The 24195-nt window shown below is 41.3% G+C and overlaps 1 protein-coding gene across 2 annotated transcripts; it reads left to right on the top strand.

The window, feature by feature from the left end:
* Window positions 1-45: 45 nt before the first annotated feature.
* On the top strand, window positions 46-13126 carry EAF2 (ELL associated factor 2). Of its 2 annotated transcripts, XM_005519654.2 has the most exons (6): window positions 46-210; window positions 2490-2584; window positions 3249-3385; window positions 4149-4294; window positions 7533-7799; window positions 12281-13126. In XM_005519654.2, the coding sequence occupies exons 1-6, from the start codon at window positions 108-110 to the stop codon at window positions 12325-12327; spliced, it is 795 nt and encodes a 264-aa protein (XP_005519711.1). In that variant the 5' UTR covers window positions 46-107; the 3' UTR covers window positions 12328-13126. The 2 variants fall into 2 exon arrangements, with proteins under 2 accessions (XP_005519711.1, XP_087915337.1); XM_088059211.1 differs by lacking the exons at window positions 46-210; window positions 3249-3385.
* The last annotated feature ends 11069 nt before the right edge of the window (window positions 13127-24195 follow it).

The raw sequence follows: 24195 nt of genomic DNA, 5'->3' as shown, positions 1-24195 counted from the left end.
TCGGAGCCCGCATGGGCGGGTCCCGCCGGCCCGGGCGGCGTGAGGGATGCTCGGTGCGGGCGGCGGCGGCGGCCCCGGGGCCCGCCATGGTGTGAGGCGCTGCCGCGATGAACGGAACGGTCCCGTCGCTCTACGACCCCAAGGCGCGGGTGCTAAAGCTAGGGGAGAGCTTCGAGAAGCAGCCGCGCTGCGCCTTCCACACTGTCCGCTGTGAGTGCTGGGGTTGGGGCAACGCCGGGGGGCTGCGGGGGTGGGGGTGGGGGGTTCGGTGGCCCCCGGTCCCCGCAGTCCCCCTGAATGGGGGGGGGGGGGTGGCTGCGGCCATGCTCGGCGGCTGCCTCTGTCCCAGGATTCTGGGGTGCAGCTGGGCGCTGGGTGCCGTGGAGTGCTGGTCCGGGATTTCGGGAGCGGCGCAGGTTTCAGTCGGTGCTGGGAGCACATACTGCCATTGTATCCTAGAAATGTCCCTCTCTATCCTCTGGGCACTAACTTTACTTTTTATGCCTTTTCTGTAGTGTCTCCCTGTGGTTCTGCTGGAAACCGAGCTAAGCTGAACCTGTGGCTCTGTTTTCTTTCCTTGCGCTCAGTTTTCAGAAGTTCCGTATAATTCAACAATCAAAGGTTAAAGGCGGGCAGCGTTAATCACGGAGCCAGTACACCCTCCCTGAGTACATAATTACTATCTAGAGAGGTGTGTGCCCAAAGATTCTGAGGGTAGCTAGGAAACAAATGCTCCCAGGATTATAGTCCTTGATAATTTAGGACTGCAGCTTCTGGTTTTGTTGTCTGGCTATTTATAGACTGATATCCCCAAGATTCAGTCTCACGTATGTTCTCTGGAGAGTGTCCTGTGTGCAAGATGGGTAATGTGCTCTCTGTGAGCAAAGGGAACGGCACTTGGGCAGATTGTCTCCAACTGTGGAAGCGGAGGAGAGGGGAAAAAGGCTATAAATGGATTTAAACAAATGCTGCAATTTGAAATTTATCCTAATTTTAAAGAGGACTAACAACTCTGTCTGGTACCTCCTACCCTTAGAGTTTCATGCTGACTCTTGTAATTTAATGATTTATTCTGAAATCTGTTTTGAAATCTCTCTTCCTTTCCAACAAATGAGACATAGAAACTGGCACGTTTGTCTGTTCTATCAAATGCACATGCAGAAGAAATATCCTCCAACAGCTGACCTTTTTTAAACAGTTGAGTAAAAGGGAAAACAGCTGCTGGTTAGAAGTTAAGATTGGAAGTATTAATATCTTCATTTTCTCAAGTATTAACAGCCACGTGGCCATATGTTAAACAAATATTCTCTGATTTGACGAGAAACTGGAACGATTGTCTGCTTATTCCTGTAAGACAACATTTAGAGGTTTGCCCTAAACAAGGTTAGCAAGGGCTGTCACCTGTGTCTGAGCTGCGAGCCTCCTGCTGCACGCACAGCCCTGCCCACCAGCTCCTGCAGCCTTGTTTTCCTGCCCGGCTGTTGTGCTGGCTGGAGCCTTGCTTCCCAGCTGTGGTCTGTGCCTCCTGGGCCGTGGCTGCAGGCCGAGTTAGAGAACTGGGAAGCTCCCCAGTTGCAGGAATGCCGCCAGTAACCAGCTGCGTGAGATGGGGCAGGCAGCGAGGCGGGGAGCGTGTGCTGAGGTGTGGTCATGGAGCGTGTACCGGCCCATGGGTCCCCTCCGCACCTCCACTGGCATCCCGGGGTGTGAGACCGGCCCTGCCTTACCCGGAGCTGCAGGCTCAACCCCACGTTGCGGTAACCCTATGTTTTCACAGGCCTTGAAGAACCTCTTGATGCCATCCTGTCTCCCTAAATCGGCACAGACAGAGTTTTGGCTGTAGCCTTTCCCAATTTATTTGTGGTGGAATTGATACTTTGTAGGTAATGGTATGTAACAGAGCTGCCATGCTGATGCCTGAACACATGCACGTTTGCAGTGTCTCTTAGCGTTTTGAAAAGGACCAGAAATCGATACCCTCTTTTGCTCAAAACTTACTTCAACCAGTACTTTAGATGATGAAAAAACAAAAATGTAAATAAATGTTAAATTGGGAAGGAATTTCACTTTAAGAAAAAATAACTATACTGAAACACCAAGTTTTTGTCAGGTTCTGACATGCTTGTTACAGTAAAGTCAGAATCAGAAAGAGAAAAAGAAATAACTATTTATCGATTCTTCTGAAAATAATTACATGAGAATTTATGTTTTGAAATATAACACAGCTTGTTTGGCCTTTTTACCCATTAAAACCTAAAGATGCTTTTCTAATTTTAACTGAAAGATTTAAACACTTACAATGAACCCTGAGAAAAGCAGCTTGAATTTGAATTCTACTGACTTATGGAATGATCTGCTCAGGGGAATGGTAGATGATACACAAACAAAAAAGGCTTTTACTTAATAGCCTCCAACTGCAATTAAGTGGTGTATGCATTTATAAGATTCCTGTAAAGCCTGTAAATAATCTAGTTTGTTTTTATATTTAGATGACTTTAAGCCTGCATCTATTGATATGTCCTGTGAAGGAGACCTTGAAGTTGGCAAAGGTGAACAGGTGACAATAACACTGCCAAATATCGAGGTGAGTTGATGTGGCTGAAGAGTGGCAGGCTTAAGGGAATGATTTATTTGGTTGTTCCAAGTATATATCCTGACTGTGGAAGGGTATAAAGTTCTAGTGCTGTTTCAGAGCTGCCTGGGTGATTTTTAGAGTAGAAAAACAATTACTCTAAGAATGTAAGACTACAAAAGACCCAAAGGTTAATCAGCTGCACTGTAACTTTAAGTGTATTTGCTGCTCTGGAAATATGCTGTAGGATGACCCAGAAGTGTTGCGTACACAGAAAAGCTTTATGTGTATGTTGGCAGTGCTAGCTTCCCCTTGGTATTTATTGCTCTAGTGTAGTTCTAAAGCAGGAAAGACTGGAAAGGGAAAATTTACTACCTGCTATGCTTTTCTGCTCTGCTGATATTGGGACTGAAACCCCTTTCGGTCAGTGGAGCCTGCTCTCCTTGTGAAATAAGCATTTAATCAGTTTCAAACTAAGCTAAGTGAGTAAAATCCCATTTCAGTCAAACACTAGCTGTTTTTGGACATGGCTACTATGAATCTCATTTGAGTTAACCAATAACATTTTTAATGGCTAGAAATGATCACTTGTAGTGAACTTGTCACCACTGATGGATTGCTGTTCCTAAGAAAAACGACTACAGGAGTAACACTTACTGGACTTCTGATTTAATAGGGCTCAACTCCACCAGTGACTGTATTCAAGGGCTCAAAGAAGCCTTACCTAAAAGAATGTATCTTAATTATCAACCATGACACTGGAGAATGTCGCCTAGAGAAACTTAGTAGCAACATCACTGTGAAAAAAACCAGGTGGGTGATTTACAGGAGAAACAACTGTGCTTTACTCATTGTGAAAATCAGTTTGTTAATGAGTCTAAACTGAGATCTATAACTACATATTACTATTTTTAGGAAAACATAATTTTAGAAAGTACCTTGTTCAAAGGAATGAAAAGCCTGCTTTCTCAGCAAACTGACTTCAAATCTTTTGAGTCATGACTGCAGAAGAAATGGAAATTTATATTTGTTAATCAAAACATGTTATATTATTGAAAGAAATAGTAACTATTTTCTGGTGAGTTTAGGGGGAGGAAAACAAAGATCTGTTTGGCTAGTAGCTTGCCTACTGTCTTCTGACTTGTAAATGAGGAAAAAACCCTGAAAAATTTGTGACAGGTCTCAGTAATTTTAATGGCTTGTCTTTCTCATACCAAGTTTTTGTAATATTTTTTTTCTGCTGCTGAGTCCATATAAGCAACTTCCAGCAGAATTATTAAGCAATCCTGGGTAGCAAGGTATAAAAAAAAATCAATTGACAAAGTGTTATGAAGTTATTAGCACTGTATCAAAAAATCACTTTTAACACACATATGTATAATATCAATAGTATAATATTAATATGTTATATGTATTAGTATAACAGCTGACCATTATAATAACTTACCTAAGAATCTAATGATGATATTTAGAATGGCATGAGAAATAATTCCATGGTACCATATCCCCTGTGTTCTTGCCTTTTTCCTTGCATCTTGCCTTCTAGTAATTAAAAATCTTTCTCTTTTACACACAGAGCTGAAGGAAGTAGTAAAGTCCAGTCTCGCATTGAGCAGCAACAGCAGCAAATGCGAAATGCAACAAAGGTTCCAAATAACATTAAAAACTCTCCATCAAAAGAAAAAACGTTTCCATCTTCTCCTATGGATGACATTGAACAGGGTAAGCTCCACTGGCACATAAGTTTCAGAAACTTTGATGTTAACAAGCAATTGGTTTTTAAAAGGTTTTTGCATGTATAGGTTGTTTTTATTTTGTTTTGTGTTATTTGATTTTCACACTAGAAGCTGATTATGTGAGCAACTTTACTCTGATATGGAAATGACCACTCTGGCTCAAGTGGGTAAAAATGCAGTATTTGTAGCTTGCTATAGTAAAAAACCAGCTGCACCATTAGACTTAATAATGCCAAGAGTCCTGGTGCTGTCTCCTTGGCTCTGTCTTCCACTGCTACTTTAATCAAGTGTATGGTTGGTTGTATTGTGGTACTGGAACTAAGTCACTTCCATTTTGACATTGCTCCTTTTTCTTTCTGTGCACTCAGCAAATATGTTACAGTACTTTACAACTCAACATTCACTTTAAATTACCAGATAGAGCCCTGTGGAAGATGAGGTTCCAATGAAAAAGACAGCTAAAAAGCTTGCATAAATCAACCCTTGAGCAGTGCTATGTACTGTTTCCTTGAGAGACTCTGGTTTGGTGTGACACTCATATTTCACTTAATAGGAGGCCTTATTTCCTTTGGGAGGACAAGGAAGAGATGGCAGGTGGTAATTACTTGCAACAGAAATGCTGACAGGTGGCAGTTTCATTGACTGGAACTGACATCTGCTTCCTAAGTTGTTCTGAATTCCTTTGAACAGATTTTTTTAGATGCATCATTATGAAGATGATTTTTGTTTCCATTTTGGTCTTAAGCTCTGACCACCAATTTATATTGCAGAGCAGTACTCAAATTCATCTAAGGTTTCAAAGAAGAAGGAAAACTTGAGCACATCAAATAAAATTATGCCTTTTCTAGGTGTTTTTGGGGGGAGTGGTGGTATCAAACACTGAGTCTCCTAAGTGACTGCCAATGTACCAAACTGTTATGTAGTGCCAGTCCAATTTTGAATACTATTTAAAATGCTGAAAAATTGAAAAGGATGGTAGAGATATCAAGTCATCTAGTCCATCCTTCTGTCCTAAAGTCAGATTTCTGATGTAACTTTTAACCTTTTCTTAGAACCTTCCACTGACAGATCCTTGTACTTGCTGGCAAGCCATTCCAGGGCTTTCCTCTTCTTACTGTTCAGGTTCTCCTGTATAAATAGTCTAACAGCAAACCTATTACTACTTTCATATTTATCATGCAAGTATAGAGCAGATTACTGTGCTTCTTTTGAGCAGTCCTTCACAGACTCAAACTCCTATTTCCTATTCTTTATGCAAAATGACGCCAGTTGGTTCAATCTTTCCTTGAAGTTTACTTTCTAAATTCCTGATTAGTTGTCAATTTCCTTTAGCTTTCTTGCAATGAGTCCAAAAACTTCCTAAAATATAGTCCGTAAACACACCTACTGAGGTTTTAGCAGTGCTGATGTGACAAGAAGGCTGCCTTAGAGTCACTATTCATCTTTATATACAAAGAACAAATAGTATCACAAGACCAAACAGTATCAAGTCATTTCCGCACAGCCTGGTGTGGTAGAATCGTGTGTAGGAATCCACTGTAACTCTCAGACTCTTCAGAAGTGTTGCCTGCTTAATTATTCTTCATCCTGTGGCTGTATAACTAACTATTCCTGCTTAAGTACACTACCTGGAACTTGTTACCGACTTTGTTTTCTGGGGTGGAGGGGAAGCTCATTCTGCCATTAATCCTCTAGTATGTGTACAGCTCTTCATTCACTGGTTAAAATGACTTAATTTCAATTCTGTCTGATTAAATTACATCAAAATTCAAGGCAGAGATCTTATTTCTCAGCTTTTGGTTTTGGCCATTCACTTAAAATTGTTCTTATATTAGACATTGCTTAGGAGGAAGTGGAATTGAATGCTTAGGAATTGAGTGGTGTCTTTCAGTTAGGTGTCTTACAGCTCCAGATGTGTGGTGGGTCATGTTCTCTTACACATGCCCTTAATAAAAGAAGGATGCTTAGATGCTTCCAATTCTTATTTCCTTTCTGCTCCCCTTCTTTTTTTCCTTATGTTTGAGTTATCCAGTCTTTCAGTGCTCTTTCTTTTCTCTACTAGCATTGGGTTAATTTGTCCCTGTAGCCATAGCTGCACTACTTCAGGTGCCATTTTTCCTGAATACCATTTTCTTTTTGATTGGCCTTTGATAAAGATGGCCTTTCCTTTAGATTTGCCTTTGATAACTTATATTTCATAGAAGTTTGTTTCAAAGATTAATCTTTTTTTCCCTTCTCCCTTCTTCTCTTAAGCTTTGCACTGTCATGCATCTTGGTGACTTTCACCTTCAACCTGTTCTGTATTGCATAAATTTGAAGAGAGATGAGTTACTCTCCTACTTGCTTTATTGTGTCTGCTATATCAAAGCTGTTTCTGAAGTATTCTAAGAGCTTGTGAGACCATCTTAACAAATGTCTAGGTTGTTACAATCTTGTATAGTGATGAGCTTCTGCACCCTGTATAATTTCTCAAGTCCTCCCTCCACCATGATTCATAGGTCTGTTTCACACTTCTCTCAGCAGTCGTGTTCTGCACAATTATTATGTGTACCCTTCTGCAAAGATTGACTTCCTCTGTATGTTGGACTTACGTGGGATATGCATACTGTGCAGCATTATTTGTACCTCCAAATCTATAATGAAACAAGGATATGGAGAAATCTTCCTCATATAAACTTTGGATGGTTCTTTTGGATATTCTTCATTCTTAACTTGATTTTGAGCAAAAGGTCACGTGGTCCAAACAAGTGTACTGATTGTAATGCTGAACTGCTGAGAGGCATTTTGGATGCAGTTGCAGACATCTTGCAGTGATTGATCTGTGGATTGTAACTGCAGTTTTTAGTCAGTGAAAGCCATATTTGGGGTGTTAAGGAAAACACAGAACATTTTGTGTTAGTTGCAGAAATTAAAGGCTTTGTGGGATGCATTACCCCATGGAATGCAGGGTTAAGTTTTTGTGTTCACAGTCACCCTTGTTCTAACACTTGGCTTGAAAGGGAGAAAGTGCTCAAGCTATAAGGGTAGAAAACCACATGATAGGCTGGATACTCACTTGTGCCCTTTTCTTTGTTCTGGAGAGCTTTGGTGGGTTTGGTCTGGGGTATTTTCAAGTTGCTGTAATGTGTGCCTGATGTCTGTTGATGTTTTTTCCTTTTTTCTCCTCTTCCCTATATTTCAATTATGATGAATGTAAACTGAGAAACAAATCATATTGTTTGCAGAGCTAAAAGCAGAAGCCAGTATCATGGACCAGCTGAGTAGCTCTGATAGCTCATCTGACTCAAAAAGTTCTTCGTCCTCTTCATCAAGTAGTGAAAATAGTTCTAGTGATTCTGAAGATGAGGAAATGAAGCCCTCTCTTCCTGTGTCAATGCCATATTTGCAGCCTCAGCCTACTGTGTCTGCCATACCACAACAGGCTGTTCCTGACAAAGATGCCAGTCATAACAGATCCCAAGAGAGCAGTGGTCATATGATGAATACACTACGTAAGTACAAAGACTGTTCTTTTCTTAGTGCACAATTCCAGACATCAAGATTCTGAAAGGAAACCATATTGTTTTTAAGTATGTCTCTGTTATAATTAAAACTGTGGGAAGTGATGCTAGGGTTTGATTGTTCAGCAGCAGGCTGAATTAGACACTGGGCTAGAAGGTATGTGGTTCACAGAGATATTAAATTGAAGCTGAAGCAGTTGAAAATATTTCCTAAGCTGTTCTGGCTTCCTCCCAGTTCTATACATTGGGACTGGAGAACAGTAATTTTGTATTGAAAATACTTGAACTAACAAGGCACTCCCTAAACATACGCTTATAATTTCTTGGATAAAACTATGGGAAGGATACTATGGTTGCAATACTCTGAGTTACAGAAAAGATGGTGTATTCTTAGCTGTGTCAGTTACAATTATTCATGGCAGTGTTCCACTGGCCAACATGGCAAAACTGTCCTTTGCATATAAGGAAGGAGGTGATTTGCTTTCAGGTGATATTATCTTATTCCACACATTAGGCAACTAAAACTGTAATTTGAAGAGTAGCTGTGATGTTCAAGAGGGTTGCTGCACAACCTGGAATTGAATGCTCAAAGCATTCAAGAAAAGGAAAGTTTAGAAGACTCTCACATTAAAAAAAAAAAAATCCCACTAGGCAGAGAAACTTAAATTCACTACCTAAATAACAGGAGTATTCAGACATAGAAGTGAGTATTCAGCTATGATAACTCTTCCAGAATGATTCAATTTTTAATTCACTGCTTAGCTGCCATATTGGTTTGAAGAGATTTCCATCAATCCTGGTTTGTAGCTTAAGATCATTATGGTTTATCATTTATATGTAAACTTGTTATACTGAAATTTTAGACTCGGGCAGATCTACTTTTATTTCAGCTCTTAGTGGATAACATGAATGACGGTTCTTTTTATTTTATCTTTTTTTTTTTTTTTAGCTAGTATTTAAATATTTAAATAACCTGCATTGATATTTAATTATGTACTGCATTAACAGATAAGGTCAGACTGAAAGGTCCTGTGACTTCACAAGCAGAGAACTAAATGCTGCTTTCATTTTACTGTCACTGCAAAGAACAAAGTCCTCATGTTTACAATTTGCATAACTTTAGAGTGCCACTTATTTCAACCCTTACTGACGAATGTGATTTCCTGTTCTCCACACTTTAAATAAAGTTGTTATGAAAATGTGATTAAGCTTTATCCCCAGTGACAGAATCTCAGGTGGCAATGCTTCCAGTGGGAAATACAAGTACAGGTGGTCAAGTCCACCAGTTGAGCATAGGGAGAAAATGCTGCTTAAACCATGACAACATCAAGACTGTTTCAGGGGGAGTCGGTGGCTTGATGTTGCTTGAGAACTATGTTGACAGGTAGAACCTCTGCCTGTAACCTTAGGCCTCTGAGTTTGTCCGGCTCTTGAGATTATTGCCATTTACTTCTATTATGGTTGCAGATATGTTACAGTTTAAAACAATTCCATCCCTAACTTTCAGTGCAGTTAAGACTTACAGGACACTTCCACTAGTTAAAGATCAAGCCAGCTACTTCCAAGGAGATTGCTTTTCTCTAGCTCTGTTGCTGAGTGAATTTGGCAGGAGCGTAAAACCTAGAGACGCTAAATGGATAGCACATTGTTCTACTTTGAATGGCAGGAGTTCTCAGTCTGATTTTGTACAGTCATTTCTTCCACCTCAAATAAAGTTTTGCAAAAATAAAATATTGAATCAACAAATGTCAGCACAAGCTGCTTGCTTGTCTAATCTTGCTTTGAGGTGTGTGTACTTATGTCTGTGACTAGTTTTGTACACTTTTGTAGAATCAGGGATATACCAGGTAATTAGTGAAGTTTTTCTTTAACATTCTGTGTGCATGGAGAAGGTTGGGGAAAGCTTAGAGAACAGTGTTTTATCTTGCATGTAGAAATTATACAGCTGAGATTTTGTAGAACTTGGAAAATGGAGGAGGTGGTGTCTAGAGCATGGTAACTAAATACTTCTGTCAGGTACATATCTACCTCTTCAGGAATCTTGGGCTCAAGACTGCCCCTCACTCCCAAAATATTACTTCATCCTCTTTCTATCTTGAGAAGCTGATTATATAGGCTCACAACTTGCCATATAATAAAATCTGTAAATGGCGGCACTAATAAATCTGTTCTTCATGAATATTTGATCATATGTTGCTTTATGTCTACTTTTTGTTTAAACAAGGGTTATGTTAAACAAAGTAGCTTTCCAAAGAAAACCCAGCATAGATGGGCTATTCTGTGGCCTTGTGTTAGATACTTAGTATTCAACACAACTTCACCACTATTTGACGCTTGGTGCTGGTACAGACATAGCTGTTTTATTTTGTCAAGTAATAATTTTCCCTTATATTAGCTTGGTGTTGGTGTGACCACTAAGATGTCTGAAACAGTGATCACTCCAATGAGTTTCCCTGTCCCCTGTAACTAGCAAGAATTCAGTTGAATATATTACATTCACTGATTTAAAAACATAGGAAATGCAATTTGCAGTGCAATCTATTTCCCCAATTAGTATTGCTAATAAGCAACTGGCACCATGAAAATTCAACAGTTCTCCCTCACTTTACTACTGTCGCATTAAGTACAATAGTCTAGATGTTTCTTCAGGATCCTCATTAAATGAGATTTCTGTCTTTGCACCAAATCCATCTGAAAGCCACCAGCTCTAGTTTGTGCTATTTTGCCCTCTCTCTGAAGGAGTTTTTTGGAGATAGGGTTGTAAAAATGAGGCAGAAAGTTTAGCCTGAAGTAAATCCTAACATATTAATTCTGACTCTGGAACGTGGAGTTCTTGCTTTTCCCATCTGCTGGTTTTCTCAAGCATTGGTATTTTTGGCTAGTGTTACAGGGTTTGTGTAATTTCTATTAACTGTGTTGAAATAACTTTTGAAGGCTACAGAAACATTATTTGTAAGGTTATCTTCTTGTTCACACTCCCTGTCCTCCCATAAAGTAGGTAGTGCATAACAGTGCTGGGATTTCTAAGAATTCACAGTAATTCTCCTTGAAGTGATAAATAAAGGAGTTTAATTTACCAATACCATTCTATTTCTTGAAAGATCTTTTAGGATATTACATTGTTATGAATAATTATTGACAAATAACTTGATTTTGTTCTTTCTAAATTGCTTTTTAAATTTATCTTAATATGGCTGTAAATTTTTTCTCTATATAGATGATTGGAAACAAAAAAATGTCTACAGTAATACTTTATAAAGATTTCTGGAAACAACCATCTTCACTATTCTTTTCTTATATAAAGTGTTTTTGTTGTTGCAGAGAAACATGTACCACTTTCTAAGCTTTACTGCTGACACAGTGGAAAACAAAGGAAGGCTAAATGCAGCCATGTTAAAGACTCCAGTGTTCTGTCAGAAATGATATGCCTGAGAATAAAAGATCCAATCTGTCTTGTGGGGTTTACCCACTTGAGGTTACTTTTTCACCCATCTGCAAAAGGGGTCTGTGAAGGCTGCTGCAGCTGAGGAAAGGGCATGTGAAAATAGTGTGTTGACTCAGTTTTCTCAGTTTCAGTGATTTTTCTTTTATTTTTAGGCTATTTCTGCACAGCCTGAGATTATTGGTTTATTTCTTTTGTAATGGTTGTTTGGCAAGGGAGGTGTGAGTAAAAGCATACCAGTTGGAACAGACTCCTAAAAACGTGTGGGAAGTTGCTAGATATGATGTAGATTGTGTAGAGCATGCTGCTGTATTTTTTGTTAGTTATCTGTCATCCTGGGAAGATTCCCTTCCTCCCACCCCCTGAGCTTATGGACATCCACAGCAAGCACAGTGTAGTCTTTTTACTTCCTCATTTTGAAATATATATAGAGAGAGAGCCACCAAATTAAAGTGCTGTGTAAAATTTCTTTTGATGTTTTGTTTGCTCACTTGTTCCAAAACCAGTTTGAAATAGTAGGTCACTGATACATCTTTAAGTGGTACGTCAAAGAGCTGCTCTTCTTGATTGAGACACCACTTTGTTTTCAAGCACAGCTGAGTAGCATTCAGATGTGTTTCCAAAAAAACCCAACAACTTGTTTTTCATAAAACTGCATTCACCAGCAGTTTTTCCACTTGTGAAGCATGAAAATGTGGGTGGCAGAGATACTTAGGTGTTGTCTTTTGTGATCTGGTGATATTAAATAAATGCCCTTGTGCAAATATGCTAATGGCTTCCTTGCCAAGATTTTAAAATTGTAGAAAAGTGATCTCTCTAAGGTTCTGTCACAGAGTGTGTGGTTCTATACTTACTTATTCTTTTATCATAGAATAGTTTGGGTTAGAAGAGACTTGAAGGATCATCTTGTCCAGCCCCCCTTACCTGTTTGCTATTAACTTTTCTAAGCCTTAATTGGGAAAGGGAAGATCTTGAAAGAAGAAAATTATTTCCTTGAAAATGACTAATATATTGACTCTTTCTCTTCTAGGAAATGACTTGCAGCTGAGTGAATCTGGAAGCGATAGTGATGACTGAACAACTTTTTGGCCTTAAATGTATCACCTTTTTTTGCTAAATAAGTCTTAGCATCTGTTTTGCACTAAAATTAGATTACCAGAGACTGGAATGAATGTCCTCAATTTTGATAACAGACATCCTAATTTTCTACTGACACATCATGTCTATAATACAGCAGCATTGATATCCTGTCAGTGCTATGGTTATGTGTTTATCTTTCAAATTACTGTATTTACAGTAAAATTATGTATGATCTGATTTTGATTATTTTTGCCTCAGCCACCTGTTTTACTTGAAACTGATTTGTAACAGCTAGTTACTTTATATAAATAGCTATGGAATGGAGAAATTTCTGATATTTATGGAGGCAAGTTTCCTTCCTATCATTTAAATGCTGATCTCACAACTTTGACCTGGAGGGAGTGAAAGGGAGAACAACTAAATGAGGTCTGCCATGTCAGCTACACTTTTTGTTCAGTTCACAGTTTATACCTTTAAGGAAACTGCTGAATAATGTGGTCCACTAGTGCAGTTACAGCTTACAATTGTTCAACACATTGCTGAATTCTTAATTTCACTGTATAATCAGACTTTATATTTCTGAGCCTCAAGATTCCTAAGGGAACTTATCTATTCTCTGCCTGTTTTATGTAACTTGAATAGGGCAGTCTTTTTACAACCTTTTTGTATCTAAATTTAGGTAACTGCAGAGACAGCAATGAATTTCCTTCATTCAATTCTGTAACGGAAATCAGAAAATTTCTTTGTGGAAGTATAAAAGTAATTTAATAAAGCAAATGTCTATCATTTTCATGCATCAGATTGTTTTTACTGATTAAGAATTTTATTTTCTACCTAAAGTAGTCCTGCCAGTGAAAGGGTCAGGCAAAGAAATAAAGCAGTGAAATAGTAGCTAATAAGGATCTCCATCCTGTCTACAAGACTGAAATGTTTGTTGCTTTTGTTACATTGAGGTGACTCTTACTAAGAGCTTGCCAAAAGTTTTTGGTGGTGCAACTGAATGTTTATTACGGATTATATCCAAATGCCAGTGAGAGGTAATACTATATTAGACAACAAAAGGTCTTATTTTTTCCACATTTGAAATTATACTTCATGACCTGAAGAACTAAGGATCAGACTCCAAATTTCATCCTGTAATTTACTACTTAAGAGTTTTGTAACACTAGCAAATGTCTGTAGGGTGAGTTCTGACAAGATAAGTCTGTTCAGTCTTGCATAGAAGTCTCCTTTGCTGGATTGCAGTGATTGGGTCACAGTTGTGTGTCTAAACTGAGGATTGAATCCCATATGTCAGCCTGAATGTGCAGACATGGAAAAAACTGCACACTCAGTAAATGTATACAATAGATGGTACTATGAGACCTTATTCTCTGAACTCTGCTCTATCAGCCCAGTGAAATATCAGAAATTAAATGAAATATGGGAAATGCTGCTTTTCAATGCTTCCATATCTTCTGCTCTGCACCAGATCACAGCTCAGTAATCTTCTGGCTCTTAAAATTGGTATCATAAGAAGTAAAATGTTCTTGTGTTCGTACTTACAGGAAAAAAGTTAATAGCCATGGGTGAGCAGGTGTTAGAAAAGGGCTAATGCACAACCTTGAGGAAGGTTGCTATGTAATAGCCCCTGTAAGACATTTGAAACTTGAGGCAAAGGGGATTGAGGTCTTCCATAGATCCTAGCTGTTGGTGTGGTAACTCTGCTAGAGTGGCTCTTGGCACGTGCTGTTGATAAAGTCGGCTATGGCAGTGTGAGGAGCTGAGCTGTTGCTCCTTAGCACTAAGGAGCAGCCCTGTGTGCTAAAGGGGTCTATGATAATGCAGTGTCCTGAGCTGAAATGTCTTCTCTTTGCCTTTCCACTGTCCCCAGTGCTTCACTTGCATGAAAGACTTCCCTTAGGATGATGCTAAATTCTAATTACAGCCAGAATGCTGCTGTTTTCACTGAACAACAGGGCATTCAGGGTGCAGAGAGTGAGCAGATGTGTGGATGCACTGACCAGGCCACAATCTAAATCACGCAGAGCACGTGTATTTATGGATTATAATCACTCCTTCAGTGATATAACTGTTGAGTGCAGTCTGTATATAACTGTGCTCACATGTATGCAGGTGCTTAAAATATAGTTCAGGGAGTAAAGCAGATTTCCAGGTTCCTGGGTCTCAGGACTGTAACTAAGCCTGAGCTATCTTTAGGATTTGATCTTTGTATTGAAAGTTTTCTAGGAAGGGAAGAATGTTATTGAAGCTTTTGTATAGCATGTACTACAGAGTGGTTAGTGGCCAGTCAGGCATTTTGTCAAATGTACAATGGTGATAATTCAGGAAAGCTTCCCTTTATAACACGACAGGAGATAAGATTCTCTAACAGTTCGTGAAGAGATAAGGGTAAAAAGATAAAATGTAAATGCATTAAAGATTAAAGCTCTGCATGCCATTTCCAGCCCAAATATGTGTGATTGGCTCCCCCATTATCCATGTACCTGTCAAACACTAACAGGTGAGCAAGGAGCTTGTTCAGCCTCCTCATGCAGAGGATTTGGCAAGGGTCTCATTTGTAACTTGTAGGGGCATTTCCTCCCCTAAGGCTGGGGTTGTGTGCACTGAGCAGTGCTGAGCCTCCGTATCTCCTACTGCAGGTTATTCCCAAAAGACATGAGTGAGAAGGGGATTGCATTGAGATTTTAAAGCAATTTTCCTTTTTTTGGACCCTGATTTGAAGATTATATTCTTCTCCCTTAAAACCAGTTTTATTAATGTGATATCAATTTAACTAGAAAGAAATAAGTAACAGCTTTAAGTTCCATGACCACTGTTCCTATAACTTCTGAGTATCTCTTTCAAAATGACTTCAAATATATTAGGCTCTATCTTATTTCTTTCAGTTATTTTGTCTTTACATTCAGAGATTTAAAGCATCTGTGTGTGTATCTCTAAGGAGCAGATACATTTGAATAATATTTTGAGACATTATATATTGTTCTGTAACATTATAATGAAGCTATTGTGTATGTTTTGGATTTGAAGAACAGCTGCTTATCACTTATATTGATAAATCAAAAATACCTTCACAATGAAGCTGAAAATTTGAGAATTTTTAGTCTTCAGTGCTAACGGCCACTGTAGTCACAGTTCACCTGCCCCTTCTCTCTGCATGGCACCTGGTACAAGCACAGTTTGTCTGGTAACTACTTCAAGGTCGCAGTATTCAACTCCTGTTAATTCCTGAAATAGGGATTATGTGTACCAGTTGTACCTACCTTGTCTGGAAGCTTCCAGTTTTTTTAAGAACTCTGTCCAACTCTTGTTTTTCATTAATCTTGCCTTGGGGCATGTGGGAGGCTGGGGTCATCTCTTCAGGGTAGCTCTGGCACCACTGTATTCCATGATAAACACTGGGATTGTCATATACTTGGAGTTCTCTGAAGGCAGAGTATAATAATTTTTCAGATTAAAGGACTTCATTAAGTCACTTCTGTGCTAACAAACAGAAGTGTCTGTTACCTTAAGAATACCTTAAGATCACCTTAAGAACAGAACCACTGTATTTTTAAGAAGAATTATTTGTTGTGTCTTTACTGATTTCTGGGGAACCAGATATGAAGAGATCATCTCAGATAATAGTTTGATTTGGTACTCAAAACATTGATCCACAAAAATAATATAATTTCTGGCCAACACTTTATTTTCTTTAGAATTTCTACAGGAAGGTTTCTAAGCGCAGCCAAGCAGATGGTTGAATCCCCCTTAAAACAGAAGAGATGAGGATGCATAAACTGGACAGAAGTGAAGAAGGTCAGAGGAAGAAAGAAGATTGCTTGGGTCATGATGGTTGCTAGGGTGAATGCTTGCAGAACATGTGAATTCCTTCTCTCACCACTTTTTGAGGTCATTCTGCCAACCGCATGCAGTGCTAAGGACAATTGATACATATGGGTTTCAGATCAACTTTTTGAGGACACGTAAAAAGAAGAACGAGGAAAAAGAGTTTTGAATATTGTTAAAATATATATTCCTGATGCTTTCATGGATGTAGGTGACATGCAATAAGAAGGTGAAGATGTGCTGAAATGAGGAGAAAAAAAGTGAGAAATGATAATGTCTTTCACAGTTTAGACCTCAAATATGATATAAGCAGCCATCCACATCTGAGGGAGGATAGAAAGACTTCTGTGTATCAGCTATTACTCTGCTCAGTTCAATGGAACTAGAGTAACAGCTTTTCCTAGTTAACTTGTTAACAGTAGCATCCCAAGGCGGCAGCTCCTTGCTTACCAGATATATGCACAGCAGTGGGCTGAAGTAATGGAAGTCTCTAAAGCATCTGTTACTGTGGGGTTTATTTCCCCACTTGCAGATTCTCATAATGGAGAAAAGCTCCTGAAGGGCAGACTCAGAGCTCAAGGCTTGTGTTGGCATGGGGAACTACTCGGCTCCAAAGCAGAAATCCGACTTCATACAGGGTTTGTGTAAAACCAGTGCCACATCTGCTGGGAACAGCAAGGGCTTGGGCTCTAGTTGTTTCTGTGGTTTTCTGGATCCATAGAAGAAATGAGTATGTTCTCAGATTTTCCTTCTCTGAAAAGCGAATCCCTCTGCTGTGGTGAGGAAGGAATGGAGGTTAGAGGCAAAGATGAAGGAGCCTTTCATTCAACAGAGACGGCTTTGTTGATGTGCAACACATACCTGGTGAGTTAGCTGCTGAGACCTCTCTTGACTTGCTTTGAACAGGGGCCCTTGTTACAGAACCTGTTCTCCATCTCTCATCTCCCATGTGCTGAGCAGCTTGGCTTGTTCTTGTAAGTGCTTACGCATGACAGAGGATTACTTGCTCCATCTAAGAGATGAGGCCTTCTTTATGCTGTTACTTAAAGTTTAAAGAAAAGTGGAGTATTTTAAAAAGGTAATTAAAGAAGACCCAACAGCAACCTAAACTCTTCTTTAATATCTTTAGTTTCACTTCCACATGCTGTGTATCTTGTTCTACCAGTTTCAGTGCTCTTGCAAAACAGTTGCACAACGGCTTCCTTTCAGCAACCAGCAGAGTTAAACTTCATTGGATGTACATTTTCTAAGATGTGCTGAATCTCCAATAAACTCTGCAAACCCCCTATTTCCTTGTGCCTTTTCATTGCTACAACTTCTGGAATAAATATTCATGGACATCCTCATACACAGCTCCCAGAGACATGGGAGCTGGTTGCAGCTTGAAAATACCAACTCATCCCTTATCCAATTACCTTTTTTACATCTGACTCCTTGCACATTGGCAATTTATGAAAAGATTTAGGCTTTTACCAGAGTTTTGTTCCAAGTGTTTATTGTAGTATTAAAGAATCTACCACTGTGAAGTGTTCCTAAAAGCTAAGGCTGTTTTAAAGGCCAGTGTCTGACTAAGATTCCCCCTTCAAATAAAAACATGTTTGTGCCAGTTTTCTGCAATGAGGGCACAAAAGACTATTTTGGAATTATCTGTCCTTCAGTGATTCTGCTGGAAATGTTTGTGTGCCTTATGATCCTCTCCCACCACTCTGTGGAATAACTTCCTCTCCTATGCTGCATGATGACCTGGGCTTTTGGGGGTTTTTTTCTGCTTTTGTTTTTGTTTTTTTCCCATGTGTGAAAGTTGACATTTAGCTAACATTTTATAACTGTGCTTTTTCAGAAATGCTGGTCATCAAAAATGTTTGCCAAATGTGACCTGAAAGCAGGTGGGGAAAACTCCATGCAGATTATCACCTACACTTGTGTTACTCCCTTGTTTTAGCTCTTTCTCCCCTTACAAGCCACGCTTGGCCTCATAGTTCACCAATATGGTGTTTGTCAAGAACAGTGATGATCAGTGGCTGTGGTTATGTTTAACTGAGGATGAAAGGCCGTTAAGCTATTTAAGACATTCTTTCCACAATGACTACATTTTAGAAAGTACCACCTGGAAGGAGTGTACTGAGCTTAATGGAGACTTTTTATCCCCGTAAATTTGTAAAACAAACTGACTACTAAGAGATCAGAACCCATCCCTGCCTTTGTACTTTCCATTTGACTCCCCCCTGGTGATGAAACAGCAGCTACTCACAGGTGAATAACTGAGGGCCCCAAGAGAGAAACTTATTAAAATTTTAATAATGTGTCGCCTATATTTGTAGTTCTGTAGAGCTGAGCTGAGTGAGCCAAAGAGTTTACCATGTTACATCAGAGACTTTGATCCAAATCACCTCCACTGTGGAAACAGTACATGCTCATGCTGCACAAATCTCCCTAAACCAAACAAAAATGCATGTGAGATTGTCTATGCTGTACAGGAGAGCGATTGCTGCCAAGTAACTTCAGCTGCTGTTCAGTGGGAGCAGCTCTGTGATGGGAGGCTGATGAAACAGCCAGTGTGCATGGGATGTGTGTGAAGGCAATGATGGATTGATCTGATACTTCCTGGGACTTTGACAGCAACATCCAGGCAGGTGCATTTGTTGCTGGAAGTGCTCAGGCTACAAACTGCTCCCTGCTGTGTGGTAGCTGTGTCTCCTGGGTTTTATCAGCAGCTCACACCACACAGAGACCTCCTGCCTGATAGAGATGCTCAGCTGCAAGAGGCTGCCTCACAGCTGTGTTTTCTTCACCTTGTGCTTCTTTGACAAGAAGGATGGGCTGTACAGATGGTAAATTTGTTTTCCAAGCTAAATGAAAACTGTAATTTCAAGCTTGCTTGGCTTGGCACTTCTCAGTTTTCCAGTTTACAGGGACAGTGTCAGGGTGCTCATCAAGGATGGAAATAGTTTGGTCATCCCACAATAAGGTGAGGTGACTGTTCCAGGTAGTGCAGTGGCTCAACAGCAGGGATCCTCACTGCTGGACTCTGTTCAGGTGACAGAGCCACACAATTTAACACCCAATCAGCTTGTTGCACTACTACAGTGTTCCCAGACTGCCACAAGCCCAGTGCCAGTGAAATCAGGCCACTTGGCCTCAAAAATTTCTTTTCCACCATACTAGCATGAGCTTCCCTCCTCCCTTCTCATGCAAGAGAGTATTTATGCCACAAGTCTCTCACTCCACTCTTCATGTAGCTATTCTGTATTATTCAAGTTGATGCAAGACTATTTTACATCATCACTATGTCTCTTCTGACAAAGGAATGAGGCCCAACCTTCCTAAAAATGTGCCAGTTTTGAGGCATAAAGACCATCTTAGAAGGGAGACAAACCTTGGGAACCAAACCAGGCAGCACTTTTACCTCTGAGTCTGAGTTAGTCACACATCCAAGCTCACAGTCCTGTCAGGACATAACCCACCCAGCTGCATGGTCTCCCAGTCTCCAGCACTACTGTCCATGAGGAAAGAAAAATCATAAAATGTAAATGTTTGAGTCACAAACAAAGGGTGGGTGAGTAGGATTAGGCGAGGCTGTGCTGACTAACCCACCCCAGAAACAGGCAAATATTGCTTCTGATTAGTCCTGAAGGAAATGGATCTGGTTGTGTTAAAGCTCAAGGTGGTGTTGAAAGGTGCTGTTGACTCTGATCCTGGGCCACCCTGCCAAAATGATATCCCAGGCCTGGATCTGTCTGGATTTAGACAAAGACATCATAAAATTAGTGATAAAAAGCAAACCAGGAATATATTGTTGTTGCTGTTGCATCTGCCAGTCAAATCCCTTGAGGCAGAAACAATTTATGTGTGGCCCAAAATGACTCATTAGGAGCTGTTTCAAACAATTGGTGTCTTCGTATTGAAAAGGCGAGTCCTGATGAAACTGGCAAGGACGCAATTTCAGATTACTTTATACTCTGCTTTGTAAAGCTATATGCAGGATTAATGACAGTTCAGTACTAATTGTGTTTCTCTGGCAATTAGCAGAGAGACATTTGTCTGACTAGAATCTTGTTCCTGCTTTTAACATTTCTAGTTCTTGAACAACAAAACATCTGGAAATTAGAGCATTGCTTTCTCAAATTACTTTATCTGGGCTTTCAGGGTATGATACAATTAAGTATTTAATTGTGAAGCACTATATGGACAGTGTAAAATTTATGTATCCCCAACCACGGTGCAGCCTCCCCCAGACTAGAGTGTGATGGCTGTTTGCTAGCAACCAGCAGTACCACAATAACTCCTTGGGAGTAGCAGACTGACATGGGGATAGGAGGAAATGAGATGGTCAGGGTACCTTTAGCAGTAAAGCAGCTTACCTGTTCAGTCACGCTAACAAACAGATGCAGAAATACAAAACTGTGGCTTCTTATCACAAGCAACACGTGTGAGCAAGGTCTGAGACCTGGCTGCTTTGAATTTCCAGGAGTTAGCTGGTAATGCATTAGCTGTGCTAAGATAAACTCCTGTGTGGGCAAGGCCTGCTGTTAACTCTCCTTTGTGTGTGCATGAGATAGAGGTAACTCTGAAGAAAGAGCATTTGGTGCTGCAAGTTCTGGTGTCAGCTTCAACAAGATAAAGACAGCCCTTACGCAGCAGTTGTTCAGCAAAGGCCACTTGTTCAGTGCAAGGAAGAAACGGTTGATAAATTTCATTTTTCATTTACAGTGGCTTTAAATGCCTTTGAGTAGGAACATGGATTTTAAATTTTGACCATTATTTAAATTACTTGTAAAATTCTAACTGACTTCCATCTGATTAAAATGACAACTTGAATTTACAAATATCCAAGTGTCTTTCTTCAGGGCATAGAAAAGCAATTTCCAGGAGCATTCAATAAATGCACAATGACATCCGCAGTCCCTGTTCTCAGCTTATTTTGAATGACTGGTGTGGTTTGGTCTTTCTGCACTTCACTCTTCTGATTACCAGCAGAACTGTTCATCCCCATGCACTAGCACAGCTGGACTGTCAGTGGCAAGAGAGTAAAGGTCCTGGGAGCATTCCATCTCCTGGAGGTTTTGGTGCCTGGACATGGGTTGAGCTAGAGCTACTCTTCAGATTTTCTTTTCTTTTTTAGTTGCAATTAGAGGACACCACAATTGGTAAAAATGCTTGTAGGTTTCCAAAAACCTAAACTTGTCATGCTGAATAGTTCAACCTATTTGACCAGACTGATCCCCAATTTTGGTTTGTACCTTCTCTGGGCAAACCTTTCCTTAAGCTTCAGTTCCTCCACATACAGAGTTTTCCAAGAGCTTGTCTTTTCCCAAAGAGCTATAGTCAAATACTGGTGACATATATATATATATATCTTTCCTTAAAACTAGTGTTTCAGCACATGTCACTGGGGGAGCAGTTTGTGGCATTTGTGTGCAAAACAAGAAATGGTGCTGTGTTTGGGAATAGTTTGACTCCCTGGACTTGTGGTTTGCAAGGAAATCTGAAGCTATTTGGTTTGGGGCCTCTTCCCACAATTTTCTCAAATCTGTTATTTTTACATGCTGCAGGCTTTTCTTTTTGTGCAGCCACAGTTTGCCAAGGAAGTCAGACCGTTCTTCCACAGCCTCAGACTGAGTGGACAGAACCTCTGGGGCTTGGGATGGGAAGCAGCCCCATGACAGCTGGTATTGATATCAATTATAATTCAGAAAGCTCAGAGGGTTTCCCACAGTTAATCCACAGAGCAGTCCAGAGCAAGACTTTTTACTAATAGATTTCTTAATGATTTCCTGGGTGCCACCAAACCCTCTAACCAAGACACTGAGAATTTGGCACCTAGAAGAGGACTGCTAGCAGCGACAGAAAAAAGACAAATAAGAGCAGAGGTTTTTGAAACATATCTTACCCGGGGGAACTCTGGCAACAGTCGTACAAACACTCAGACGGCAGCTGCATGTGCCTGTATGCAGTGGGCTTGATTCCTGAGCCATGACTGTAAGTTTTGCTACTCTTCTTCTCCCCAATTCTTACTCAAGGACCCTCCTCTGCCTTGCTCCTCCAGTGGGGATAACGAGCCTTAGCACTCAGGGTCAGGTGCCAGACTCAGGAGCTGCCCAAAGTTTTGTTGCATTTGAAGAATGCCGCATTTGGGATCTCTGACTCCCTTTTTAAAAGCACTCTTGATGTTTCAGTTCATCTTGTGATGTTGTTTGACACTGTTGAGAAATTAGACCTTGCTGTTGATTTACACATGTATGTCTACATATGGGTGAGATGAGAGTAAATCCTGAAGGGAACTATTTCCTTCCTCAGCTCCAGCAGAGATTGCCATGGGTCCCAAGGACTGCTTTTCTAACAGAAGCCTTGAAAGAAAAACATCTTCAGAAGAAACAGACAGTTAGGGGTAAAAACCTCTAACTTTAGCCTGGAGAGAAAGTGGCTTCTGGAGGACCTTCTTGCTTTCTGCAAACAACCTGAAGGGAGGTTGTAACCAGGCGGGGGTTGGTTTCTTCTTTCAAGTAAGAAGTCACAGGACGAGAGAAAATGGCCTTGTGTTGTGCCAGTGAAGGTTTAAATTGGATACTAGGGACAATTTCTTCACTGAAAGGGTGGTCAGGTATTGGAACAGGCTGCCTAGGAAAGTGGTGAAATCACCCTCCCTGGAAGTGTTCAACAGGCACGTGCATGTGGCATTTTGGGACATGATTCAATGGTGCTGGGTTAACAGCTGGACTCAGTGACCTTAGAAGTCTTTTCCAATCTTAATAGTTTTATGATTTTACTTTGCATTTTTGTTGCTTGCAAGATGAGAATTTCTCCTGAAATTCCCAAGATCTGCTGCAAGCACCTCATCTCACAGTCACCCTCACAGAACTCCTGACACAGCCTGAGAGCACCAGGCTGGCATTGAAGATGTTTTGCAATGGCTCTGCAGGCATTCAAAGATTTGAAGGTAGTGACGACAGATGAAAGCGGCAGGGAAAGTGCTGAGAGCCCGGCCCAGAGCAAAGATAAGCACCATCCTGGCCGCAGGTCCTGGCACCCGTGGGGGTCCCGAGCTGCTCCCTGCTGGTGCAGTTTTGGAAAACTTCAGCAGCAAATGTTCGGGTCTCCTCAGGCCTCTGTCAAACCCTGCTCGCTGCAGGCTGTCCTGACAAAACCTGATGTTTCCCTGCCGGGGTAGCCCCATTCACGCTCGTTCCCGAGCCCCGTGTTCCCGTGGCAGGGGAGCCCTGCTCTGGAGGTTCCCGTGCCCCGGAGGCCGGGGGCAGGCCGGGGGCAGGCCGGGGACAGGCCGCATTTCCCCGGGTGCCGTGGCTCCGTGCCCCGCAGGTGCCGGCGGCAGGCGGCCAAGGCCGAGGGGCCGGCGCCACCTCCTGGGCACGGCTGAGGGGGCGCAGCCGGGCTGCAAACATCCGCACCGCGGCTGCGAGGGCACGTCCCAATGCAGTCCGTGCTCGAAGAACAACCAGATTCCCTCAGCCTGGCAGCCCCGTTGGCCTGACAGCAGCTTGGAGGAGAGGCGAGCACTCAGGAGACCCCTCAGTGTTGTTCTGTGTTTTGTATCTGTGATTCCATCCCCTTCCTCACTTGGTAACATGGACTTTTGTCCCTTCCACACTGGTGTATCTCAACCCGCTCAGCTCGGGGCAGAGAGCCCAGCGTGGTCCCAAATGCTTTGCCAGCTATGGAAGAAGGTGCTGAGGGCCGACTGCCGGCTCTGGCATGAGAGGGCTTCGCAAGGGGCAGCGCGTGCCATGCAGGCCTCGTGGCCTTGGACTTGTTCTGCCCAGCAGAATGCTAACCATGAGAACACAGGAAAGAAGATGTATCACTCCCATTGGTGTCAGGAAGGCATGGGAAGGATGCTTTTCCTGGGTGAAGGCAGAGAGATGTGCTGTGAAGGCACAGTGCCCCTCAGACACGCGTGCTGAGGGCTGGGTGAATGGCTGCTCCCTGCCCCGAGCGGGAGCCAGAGCAGGCCGCACTGCGCTCCCCTTGTTTCCAGGCAGGATTGGGCTTGCGCCAGGCAGGTCAGAGACTGGGACTGCT

This window comes from Pseudopodoces humilis, chromosome 8, assembly GCF_049639895.1.
Source record: "Pseudopodoces humilis isolate 2021_Gansu_Grassland_sample_001 chromosome 8, ASM4963989v1, whole genome shotgun sequence".
Classification (NCBI taxonomy): Eukaryota; Metazoa; Chordata; class Aves; order Passeriformes; family Paridae; genus Pseudopodoces; species Pseudopodoces humilis.
The sequence above is the reverse complement of the archived record's forward strand: the minus strand, read 5'-3'. Positions and strand labels throughout refer to the sequence as shown.

What these genes read in the sequence shown, in the direction of transcription:
- EAF2 (XM_005519654.2), top strand. Translation starts at nt 108, where the DNA reads ATGAACGGAACGGTCCCGTCGCTCTACGACCCCAAGGCGCGGGTGCTA. An exon ending in ATCACTGTGAAAAAAACCAG is followed by an intron (nt 3,386 to 4,148) that starts GTGGGTGATTTA and finishes TTTTACACACAG; the next exon opens with AGCTGAAGGAAGTAGTAAAG. An exon ending in TCATATGATGAATACACTAC is followed by an intron (nt 7,800 to 12,280) that starts GTAAGTACAAAG and finishes TTTCTCTTCTAG; the next exon opens with GAAATGACTTGCAGCTGAGT.